General features: G+C 41.1%; 1 protein-coding gene across 5 annotated transcripts in view; it reads right to left on the bottom strand.

The window, feature by feature from the left end:
• Positions 1-6948: 6948 nt before the first annotated feature.
• TBC1D4 (TBC1 domain family member 4) overlaps positions 6949-12192 on the bottom strand; it is a 113420-nt gene continuing 108176 nt past the window's right edge. For all 5 annotated transcript variants that reach the window (XM_069880063.1, XM_069880073.1, XM_069880100.1 and 2 more), the window contains 2 exons: positions 11111-11287; positions 6949-9199 (listed from right to left, as the gene is read on the bottom strand). In XM_069880063.1, the coding sequence (XP_069736164.1) occupies positions 8972-9199; positions 11111-11287 (405 nt within the window). In that variant the 3' untranslated portion in view covers positions 6949-8971. The remainder of the gene's footprint in view (positions 9200-11110; positions 11288-12192) is intronic.

Genomic DNA, 12192 nt, shown 5'->3' with positions numbered 1-12192 from the left:
CATAACTGCTCAATAGGCAAAGAAGATAGGAAAGATACAAAATCACTGCTCCCTGAGCTGCACAACTCCATCCCTGCTACCAGGACTGCAGGCTACACAGGATGGAGAGGTGCTTGGTCACCAAACTTTTAAGATCCTCTCCCCATCTCCAAAGCCTTAAGCAGCAGTGAAGTAAACGTTGTTTCTAATTGTATCTTAAATAAACATGTGACATCAAAAAATTACTCTGTAGATTCTCCCTTATCTGCATTTACTCAGGCATAATACCAGCTGCCTACACAATTTTTGTCTTGCTAATGCACAGCAATAATCATAGATCCACCCCCAGCCCATCTATTTTGGTAGAGTGCAGAAATAGACATTAAACCTATAAATGTCAAAGCACGCCTTCATTTTAGATGTTAGTATTATTTAAATTAGCACTTGAATGATGTTTCCACAACGTGATAGCTTTTCAAATGACGGTATATTGCATGTGAAGTGCACTGGCCCTGCTTTAAGCACCTCCAACCCATCAGGCCCATCTACAATTTGGTGCTTTTAGAAATGCAAACACATTGTAGAAGAGATGTGGTCTCTTTGTTTATGCCCAGAAGTTCCCAGGGACATGCTGATGCCAAAATTACCTGAGGCTGGTTCGAAAATTATGCTCTGGTTGGGAAGTAAACATACCTTGCACTTGTTGTCCAGATATATTTGAGAATAGCTGGGTCTTGGTGGCTGGAACATCACCTTACCTTGAATGTGCCCTCTCCATTTCAGAGCAAGTGTGACAACTAAATGCAATGCAGATGGAGGGAAAGATGTTAACTGGAAATTGAAAGTAGCAAATAACGTTTTCTCTGTAGCTCTCAGAAAAATTGGAACAGATTCGGCATTTCTGTTCCAATCATTGAAAATCCAGTAAGACTTTGTTGATGGATGAGAAGCTCATCATGAGCCAGCAATGTGCACTTGCAGGCCAGAAAGCCAACTGTATCCTGGGCTGCATCACAAGAAGTGCAATCACCAGGTTGAGGGAGGTGATTCCGTTCCTTTAATCCTTTAGTCCTGTCCATCACAGAAAGGACATGGATCTGTTAGAGTGAGTCCAGAGGAGACCACAGACGAACAGAGGGCTGGAGCCCCTCTCATACAAGGACAAGCTGAGAGAGTTGGGGTTGTTCAACTTGCAGAAGAGAAGGCTCTGAGGAGACCTTCTAGCAGCCTACCAGTACTTAAGGGGGCCCTACAGGAAAGCTGGGGAGGGGCTTTTTATCAGGGAGTGCAGGGATAGTATGAGGGGTTTTTTTTAATGGTTTTAAGCTGGAAGAGGGTAGATTTAGAAGAAGAATTTAGAAAGAAATCTTTTCCTGTGAGGGTGGTGAGGCGCTAGTACAAGTTGCCCAGAGAAGATGTGTATGACCTGTGCCTGGAAGCGTTGGAAGCCAGGTTGGATGAGACTTTGAGCAACCTGATCCAGTGGAAGGTGTTGCTGCCCACGGCAGGGGATCTGGAACTGGATGATCTTTACAAGAGCAGAGGGTTCACCAGCCTTGCTGGGTCCAGCCCTGCTCAATGTCTTTATCAATGACCTGGATGAAGGCATCGAGTGCACCCTTAGCAAGTTTGCAGACGACACTAAGCTGGGTGGAAGTGTGGATCTGCTGGAGGGTAGGGAGGCTCTGCAAAGGGATCTGAACGGGCTGGACCACTGGGCTGAGACCAATGGCATGAGGTTTAACAAGGCCAAGTGCCGGGTCCTGCACTTGGGGCACAACAACCCTATGCAGTGCTACAGACTAGGAGAAGTCTGTCTAGAAAGCTGCCTGGAGGAGAGGGACCTGGGGGTGTTGGTTGACAGCCGACTGAACATGAGCCAGCAGTGTGCCCAGGTGGCCAAGAAGGCCAATGGCATCTTGGCTTGGATCAGAAACAGCGTGACCAGCAGGTCCAGGGAGGTTATCCTCCCTCTGTACTCGGCACTGGTGAGACCGCTCCTTGAATCCTGTGTTCAGTTCTGGGCCCCTCACCACAAGAAGGATGTTGAGGCTCTGGAACAAGTCCAGAGAAAAGCAATGAAGCTGGTGAGGGGGCTGGAGAACAGGCCTTATGAGGAGCGGCTGATAGAGCTGGGGTTGTTTAGCCTGGAGAAGAGGAGGCTGAGGGGAGACCTCATTGCTCTCTATAACCACCTGAAAGGAGGTTGTGAAGAGGAGGGAGCTGGCCTCTTCTCCCAAGTGACAGGGGACAGGACAAGAGGGAATGGCCTCAAGCTCTGCCAGGGGAGGTTCAGGCTAGACATCAGAAAAAAATTTTTCATGGAAAGGGTCATTGGGCACTGGAACAGGCTGCCCAGGGAGGTAGTTGAGTCCCCTTCCCTGGAGGTGTTTAAGGCACGGGTGGATGAGGTGCTGAGGGGCATGGTTTAGTGGTTGACGGGAATGGTTGGACTCGGTGATCCTGTGGGTCTTTTCCAACCTAGTGATTCTGTGATCTTTAAGATCCCTTCCACTCCAAACCATTCAATGATCTTATGATTTAGTAAAAGAAAACTTGGGAAAAACTGGTTCTTTGAGACTTAGTGGACATAGGGAAGCTTATTGCAAGGAAGCCTTATTTGAAAAAAAAAAATAATTATGAGTAAGTGCAGAAGCAGACTGCAGTTAGACCAGATCAGCTCAATGCTTATTTCAAGAGACACAGAAATAAAACCTGCTTCACCAGAACGGTACAAAAGAAGACACCCAGGATCAGATTGCTGGGGACAATATGCCTGTTGTAGAGTGTAAAAGTGCTTCCGCAGTTCTCTAACACAAGAACAGAGGCTAAACACTGAAACTGAGGCATCCGTTTCTGAGAAGGCTGTATCTGTCATTTAGCAAGTCCTCTCATCACAATAAATTCTTTGACCACAAACATCGTATTTTACTAAATAGTGTGCAGAGTATCATGTGTCATTAGGCAGGAGAATAAGTTAATTCTCCTCTCTAAAATAAGAGCCACAGCGTGCTACTCACAAATTGCACAGGAGCAGTGCAACCCCAACACCACCACTTGGTTATGAGCTCCACGTACAAAGCAGCAGTGACACCTCGTGGACAGCACTCAAGTACACATTTAGTAACTACAATCTCCTCTGAAGCACCAGCTTTAGCAGACTGATCACTAAAAAGTTACAGCAAACAGTCTTTGTTGGACTAAAAAAAAAAATAAATTAGTTTTTATTGAGTGCTGGAGAGGATAGTGCAAACAGCCCAGCAGCTTCATACAAAACTAGTCAGGTCCTCCTGGAGAAGCGTTGATGGGACGCTGACTGCACGTGGAGCCCTACAGCAGGGTTTTCATTAGAAATTAAACTCATTCCCATTTACTCTGATTTGGTTTGCAACATAGTCCTGCCTCAGCATCTTCAACTGTAATGGAAGGCATCTTCCAGTAGCACAAACTGTATGGGCACAGGAGCTAACCTGTCCTCACATGAAGCAAGGAGGCCCAACATGCAACACAGCTCTGACATCCAGCCCTCCCAGAACCACGTGTATATTGCATTCCTGGGATGTTTAGCAAGCCAGGCTTTGCATGGTGCCATTGTGGCTGCTTCAAGGCTCTGGTTAGCCTGGTTCTACTCTTCATTTCACACTGTGTCACTGAGTACTTCTATTGCCAAGGACTGCAGACGATGATAAACTAGGAGGAGCTGCGGACGCCCTCAAGGACAGACAGGCCTTACAGAGAGATCTGGATAAACTAGAGAGCTAAGCCATACCCAGACATATGAAACTAAACAAGAGCAAGTGCAGGATTCTTCACCTGGGACACAGCAATCCTGGTTATACATACAATTTGGAGGATGAGAGGCAGGACAGTAGCCCTGCAAAAAGAGATCTGTGGTTTGTCCAGCGTGAAGAAGAGAAGGCTGAGGGGTGACCTCATGAGCATCTACAACTTCCTCAAGACGGGCAGTGGAGGGGAAAGTGTTGATCTCTTTCTGGTGACCAGAAGGACACAAGGACACAAGGAAATGGAATGAAGCTGCATCAGAGGAAGCTCAGACTGGATATTAGGCAAAGGTTCTTCAACAAGAGGTTGGATGGTCACTGGAACAGGCTCCCCAGGGAAGTGGTCACAACACCAAGCCTATCAGAGTTCAACTGGCATCTGGATGATGCTCTCAGTCATGTGATTTAGTGTTAGGTAGTCCCGCAAGGAGCAGAGAGTTGGACTCAATGATACTTATGGGTCCCTTCCAACTGGAGATATTCTATTACTCTATTTTGGGTAGCCCATTTGCCCAGCCAAGGGAACAGTAACTATAGGCTCAAGCCAGCTCTTTCCTCCCTGGATGCTTCCTCTGTTCTGAAGCATGGTTTTCAGCTGGACAGCTGCTTTGGAAGTGAAGAGAATGCTTATACTATACAGAATGCTTCATTCATACTCAAAATTGGATGGTACAAGCATTTTAAACTTTTTACCCAATAATGGCCATACACATCTAACTAATTCGCAACTCCATATACTGTGTGCAGGTAATGGAAGTAATTATTCGGAAAAGTAACAGCTTATAGTACATACAGCCAATGCAACTAGGTCTCTCTTCTGAAGTCAGATACAGATTGATCGCCCACATCAAGATCTTAGTCCAACATTTTACAAGCACAAGCTCACTTGACACTTTTCCCTATGTGCAATCCAGCAGGATATGATGTATGCTATTTATGTCATTTCTCCGCACACACTGTAACCAGAAATAAAACTAATATATTAAAACCATCTTACTTTCTTTTATCAGAGTGAAGACTTGCAGAAGCTGTAATTTGAGCACAGGAACAGCTTGTATAAGCCACAAGAGGAGTTCTTCTAATGGTAAGACTACGAACAACAATTCCCCATTCCCTTGTTAAAAAGTGGTTGCTAAGCGAGAGTTCTGAAGAGAACAGTAAGAGTGGAAAACTTTCTCAACTCAAGGGAAACTCCAACACAACATTTTGGCAAAGGAGCATCCCTAGCTCATTTGGTCCAGAATTAAGGTAAATATTAAAATAAAACCAAGCAACACACCATATGTCAATCCATCCAGATTCCACTCCGTTGCAAGCCAGTCAACACACAACCCATTAGCTGCTCAAGGCACACAGTAATCTCTACTTTACTCCCCAGCTATTAACTGTCACTGCCAAGTTTAACATGTTTTCAGACAAAGTGAGTTAACATATTAAACTTTAAGCATTTAAACTCTATCCCTTGCACACCAGATGTCTGGAGGAAGGATATAACTAAGCATTCAATATGCCTTTTTGGAAAAGAAAGTTAAATTGTTTTCTTTCTAGTCACTAGAAAGACTGCGGAAGGCAAAGCATGTGTTAAATGCATTCAATAGCAAACACTGACAGTAAAAGCTGAACTACCAAAATACAGAATCAATTACAATTCTTCAAATGGTTGGTTTAGCCTGGCACGAAGCTTGAAATGTTATGGCCTGGACATGCCTGTCAGCACACATCTGTGACTACAAAGACTGAGTGGATAATCAGTATTAACAGTGCCTGGGGTTATTCACCTCAATACAAGAGGCTATTCACACTAACACCTATGTGGTTTTAGGTTTAGATTAAGTGTCCAAATGTAGACCCTCTGGATCATACTTGTAATAACAGACTAAATTACTGAAATTCCCTCCTATGTTACACACTGTTTGGCTTGCTTGCAGTGCTATTAAGCAAAGCAGTATCATGCTGAAGTGGACATAATCAAACCATTAAAGATTAGCTAGATTTATGATTTCAAGTCTTTGACTGGAACACACCGACTGTTTTTTCAGTGAAATCTAATGTTTATTTAGAGAAAAGTGAACAAAATACAACTTACAGGCACATTAAATAAATATTCCTCTTTTCCCGAGAAAAATAAATACTCTCCTTTTAAGGAAAGAAAAAACCCCAAAAAACAAAGCAAAGAACTTTTTGGCCAAGTTTCCATATTCCCTACATTATCATTCTTTACCAGACTGACCTATTTCAACTGTATGCCTGGCAAGCAATACAAGCTAGTTTGTTAGCTAAAAGGACGGATGTCTTCCAAAACTTAAAAAAGCCCCTTCTCAGCAGAAACCAGCACCTGGAAGTGGCAGATACCTTTTCCTCCCAAGTTAGTTCTGCAAGTTGACTGCAGAAAAAAAACAAGCATGCTTAGCGCAGACAGAACAATAGCTTTATTATGAAAACTCTTTCCAAGCAGAAGAACAAGATACATGAATAAACAATTTATCCAAATCCAGGAACCATCCCTTTTCCCAAAAAAATATCCTTCCAGCTCTGCCTCTGGCCCACTGTTCTTTAGAGTTCCTTCTCCACAGTCACACAACTGAAACCAGAACAGAACAGCTGTGAAACTATTTGATAGACAGGGAGAGACAAACAGATGGACACAAACACACAAGCCGCTCACAGTCTTCTAGATAATCTTGCTGGTTATTCATCTGAAGATGGTATGAAGCAGACCTGCTTAAGTGGAGGCTTCAAGCTAGACATCCTAGAGATACCCCATCACAAGCCATGCCTGTGTCCAGAATACAAATGCTGTCACAAGTGTCCTAACATCATGACGCACTTACCTCATTGTGATTTTACTTCTGTAGTTTATTCCTACTTGTCGATTTGGTGTCCTCCTCCCAGGCTAGATGTACAGTGTAGAGTTCATCAAATTACTATTCTCAAGAGGGATATGTACCAAATGAACTGCTACAGAAGAAAAATACTGTTTAATCATTTCATCTTCAGTTAAGAACAATGCAAGACTATTTTCCTCAATAAGAACTGCTATCCTCCCCAGCCCTCTACAAATCCTGTGGCTTTTTTTCCGCGACAACTAGAAACTAAAGACATCCTTTTCATCTTTCATGTAAACAGTATGATTGAGGAGGAGATTAGTACTTGAAGTGTAGAAAAATGAAACTAGCCAGAGGCCATGGGAAATGCAGCGATGACATTTATTGGAATTTCTCCAGGCATTACATGAAAAATCTTATAAGTGAAACAGGATAAAGCACATTCAGTGCCTCTTAAAAAAAATAAAGAAAAAAATAAATGTATCTGAATAACCTCGATTCTTTGTAGTACTACTACTGCAGTTCCTGGGATTGGCTTTGCGTGTACACACCAGCTAAAATGTACTCTGAATAAAACTGCAAAGAACTGCATTTTCACTTGGCATTTCCCCACCTAGTACAATACAATATTCTTGAAATATCTAGACAGACTCCACATAATTTTATACACAGTGTTAAGATCTTTCACCCCAACTGTAAAAAGAAAGACTGTTAAGTAAATCAGCATCTTTAATCAAATAAAACACTGTGGAAGTAAAACCAACAACAACAAACCCCCAGGATCCCCCAAGCCCCTAAGTTCCACAGCAGTGTGCAACACATCAACATTGTTGTTCCTCACTTTTATGTTAACATAATGCATTTTACTTAGAAAGCAGTGATATTCAGTCCTTGCTTTCTAGATTAGACAATCTTATGATAAAGACACTGCTGGATTTGGCACTTTGCTTAATTGATATTCTTAATAAAAAGAATAAGTGTTTCCTGAAATACAGTATATAAATGGTAAGAGATAACATGAGCCATGGTAACACTCAATTAACAGTTCAGATATGCACTCCAAAACACATAACTATTACACATTTGTCTAAGCCTTCTCAAAAATTCAACTCAAAAACATTTTCATATCTATATAGATCTTTTATAAACATATTTTCTCCCTTGAAACGATCAGAGCTTATCTCACACCTTCTGCCCAGAATACACAATGTCATGACTTCTGTTTTAAAAAAGAAGACCACAAAGCAGTATTAAAAACAGGGATAACCTGGAAAGCACTATTAAAACTGCACTTGTACTTCAGGATCCCCTTTGAAATGTATATCCACTGTGTATGTGAAAACTGAAAAGTACAGAATATTTGAAACTTGCTTGGTCCTCTCTTGTGCACTTGAGCTCAACTCCCTGTAACCTGCCTCAATTTTCCTTTGAAATACAATTTAAGAGTAGCTTCCTGGCTCGCACTATAATAAGACAAGGCTTCTTGCAGTATTTCTTTGGTTAAATGAGAACCTCTTACACACCTAAATCTTATGACAGCCAAGTCTCCTGTGGAAAATTAACATCAGAATAAATGCCATCCTACAGACTTTCTTCCTTCCTCCTGTCATAATGACCAACCCCAGGAGAGGTGGAAGCTAAAAGGCCGGGAAGGAAGTAGCAGTCATTGCTAGCTCTTGCCTTGACAAGTTCTGCATGTGTGTATAGATAACTATTTCTTAGCTCTGAGTTACAGAGGCGGAGCTATGATGTGATACATTCTGTTTCCAGTTCCAACATGCATGTGGAATTATATTGCTGACTGGTACAGCCCAGGCAGAGGATGGCACTAGAGTTCTTTCTACATGAACCAACTGAAGATACTTATTCTGCTTATTGGTCTGTGCGCACAATGTCAGTAGAATTAAAGAGAAGCTCGCATGAGTTCACATAGATTTTCCACAGAAAATGTGAAACATGCTGCTCTTTGGAGGGAAAATTACATTCTTTTTTTTTTTCTTCAAGTATTATTCAACATACATTATATATAAAGACAAGCTACCCTCATTTCACTACAAGCACATCCAGAGTGAATCTGTAGATCACTGTTACCTTGGCTTTGACTACTGAAATTTCTCTTTTCCTTTAGGTCAATTCTAAATATACATCTACTCATCATAATTACATGTGAGAATCCTTTATTTCCCCCTTGGGATTTATTTACACAATCATAAAAAAATTAATAGCCTGAATTTGCATATTGACATTTGAAGGCCCGTCTGTAGCTATAAGTGTCCCAGCACTAGTTTTGGATGTTACCATTGCCTATTGCTAAGTCCTTGGAAAGCAGCATGCTCATCTTTTCTTTCCCTTTTTTTGAAGAAATGCTGCTGAGAAAACTCTGGTTTATGGCTTACTCCTTATTTTATTATTGGGATTGTAGTTTACTTCCTTCAGGAGCAGTTCACAGTCAGACAGTGCTTCTGCTGGCAAATAGTTTACTATCTGCTCAAGAGTCTTTTGATATGCTATCTTCTCCTGTTCCAGGGACTGAATTACAGTCGTCATTTTGTTCTCTCGAGTCAAAATAGTCTCCAGGCTGGATTCCAGACTCTGAATTTTAGCATGCGCAACCTGTAATCAAAAACATTATTTTTATAATAAATTGAGACATTCTGAATATTGTTTTCGTATTATGATATTCTGTATGTTAAGGAAAAAAACTTAATTACACAGGTTTCTAAAAGAAACCTGAAGGGAGGTTGTAGTGAGGTGGATGTTGGTCTCTTCTCCCAAGTAACAAGTGATAGGATGATACGCAATGGATTGAAGTTGCACCAGGGAAGGTTTAGATGGGATATTAGGGAAAATTTCTTTACAGAAAGAGTGGTGAAGCATTGGAAGAGGCTGCCGAGGGAACTGGCGGAGTCTCCATTCCTGCAGTTGTTCAAAAAAGCATGTAGACATGGTGCTGTGGGCCATGGTTTAGTAGGCATGGTGGCATTGGGATGACGATTGGACTGGATGGTATTAGAAGTCTTTTCCAACCTCAGTGATTCTATGATTCAATGACATCTGTGCAGGCAGACAAGACAAAGCACGCCTACTTATCACACAGTATGTCCTTAGAGCGGCCAGATCAATCTTAAGGATTTCTGAAAGATTTACAGTAGAAAGGAGACATGCAAGTTGCAGTAAAGCAAGGGACAGAACTGGAACTGCAGAGAAAAAAAGGGACATTGGCACCTGGAGTAGCACTGGAAGAGATGGCCTGTCTAACAGTGGTGGAGCAATGGAAACCGTATGCAATGAAGTGAATTAGCAGGACAGAGAGGTTAGAGGGAAAGAGAACCTCAACATTAAGTCTAGAAGCAGACAGCTTTTCCTACTCTCTAATAAAAGAACTACAGTTTCCTCTGAGGGAAAAAAAAAAATCTACTGACTGATAATCAGAAACCCTGGACCTCAGCAGCAGCAGCAAATGTGTCTCTGTGGGAAGTGAGGGAATTCTGACCATTCCTAGGAAAGGGCAGAGGAATGAAGAAGCTATACAAAGAGATGAAGATGAATTACAGCATGGCACTCTGGAAGAACAGGGAACTTTGAAAAAGCCTTTCAAATCAGTCATTCATAACTATTTTATGCCCATGGTGCATTGTCAAAACAGAGGCAAAAGCATAGGTAGCAGTATAAAGTAAACAATAATAAGAAAATAAAGCAAAGGTATTAACTGCAAAAAAGTGATCCCTCTTTTCCATATCAAAAGAATACAGAATAGCACCCTTGGTCCCGAAACACAAAGATAATAATAATCTTTCCTTTTTCCCTTGCTTCTATTTTCAGGCTTCAGACTCTGAAGGTGTTCTCCAAGCTCTTCCCAGTGCTCATTCAAATTGAAAATATAACAAGAAATTGCCTGGTGATGCAAAAGAGCGAGCTTGTCTTTCAGGAAGATGCAAGACAATACATATTGAAAACAAAAATAAGTCTTGGCCAGGCTATGGAAGAAAGGGTGAATAGTGAAGAAAGAATAAATGGTCTTTTTAAAACTTTACTTTATCAGGCAGTCTGGTGGGCACTCAGCTGTATTCAAGTCTGCCAGAGAAACCATCTTTCAAAAGCAGACTATAAGCTTCAGCAGAAGGAAATAGAATAATACTGCCTACAAAACTCTGGAGAAAGCAAGCCTATTGTACGATTAATTATTTCTTAAGACTTCCCAGTAGGGAAGGGAAGAGATGAAGGGACGGAGAACTTATTTTTCAGCAAGATCCACAAATTTTGCCAACAGGTTTTATGGGAGATGGGGATAGAGATATTTTAAGAAAAAGAAATCTAAATCAAGAAAGAAAAGTCCAAGGAACGACAAAGGAGTTAAAAATATGTTTAAAAGAAGTAAATTACTGTAACTGAGAGAACTGCTCAACTGCATAAGGTCTTGCAGTTAGGAAACTTCTCACATACATTTAAAAAAGACACTTACTAGTCTATTGGCTGTATCATAAAAATGACCTCTCCATGAGTTTATATTCTTAAATCATTTACCTGTAGCTTCTCCAACAAATCCATGTTTTGTCTCTTCAGATGACTGTTTGCCCTTTCCAGCTTCTCTAGGGGTTCACCCTCATCACAGGTATTCACATTTTCCTGCAGCTCATCCTGAAGAACATGATATTCAACTTCGTAGGCATGGAGCTGCTTTGAAATATCCATCTCAAACACCTGCCATCAGGGAAAACACAATTTTTAAGTACAACAGAAGACACTTTTTCCACAAGAATGTTTGGCTAAGAGGCAACTCTGCATGATGAACTTAATGTTTTTTCCTGTTCATCTTAAAAATGTATTTTAAGGGGAAGTCCACAGTAAGAGCATTTTAGCACCTAGAGTTCTTAGTGTAGTCATAATAAATCATAGATTTTAGAATAAAATGCATCATCATTTTTACAATTATCAAATATTATCTCTTACTATGAGATGTATCAGCAGAAAAATCCTACATAATCCAAGAATTTTATTACATGACCAAGTTTTATCTCTTGCTCAGGAATATTAAGACATTCAAGGTGAAATTTTTAAATTCGGGTCTCACCAGCTTGCAATGAGAGCAGGATAACACAATGAGGAAGAATAATCCAGAAGTCATAAGATTCCACCCTCAGAACTAGATGTCTTAACTCTAAGTTAAGTACAAGTAAGTCTTTATGGTTAGCCTTCCCTGTGTTCTGTCTCTGCACGAAGATAAACTATTTTCTTATCGGAATGCTTCTGTGACAAAGTATTATGAAGATTATGGAACTGAGCATCTAGCAGTGATGAGATCATATGACTCTTCAACATTTATACATCTAGTCACAGCCTCTCAGCTTCTGAATATAACCAACAGTTTAGACTAGGAAGTAAAAGATATCTACAACGACATTAATTCTGTTCCTTGTTCTAGAGATCACAAATGTTACACCAACAGAAGAGTGCCTCACCACACCCTCAGGAAAAAAATTATTCCTAATACCTAAACTTAATCTCCTCACTTTCAGCTTAAAACACTCCCCCTCCTCGTATCCCTGCACTCCCTGACAGAGAGCCATTCCCCAGCTTTCCTCTAGTCCCCCCTTTTAAGTACTGGA

This window comes from Phaenicophaeus curvirostris, chromosome 1, assembly GCF_032191515.1.
Source record: "Phaenicophaeus curvirostris isolate KB17595 chromosome 1, BPBGC_Pcur_1.0, whole genome shotgun sequence".
NCBI classification, from domain to species: Eukaryota; Metazoa; Chordata; class Aves; order Cuculiformes; family Cuculidae; genus Phaenicophaeus; species Phaenicophaeus curvirostris.
This window is presented reverse-complemented; position numbering and strand designations above follow the sequence as displayed.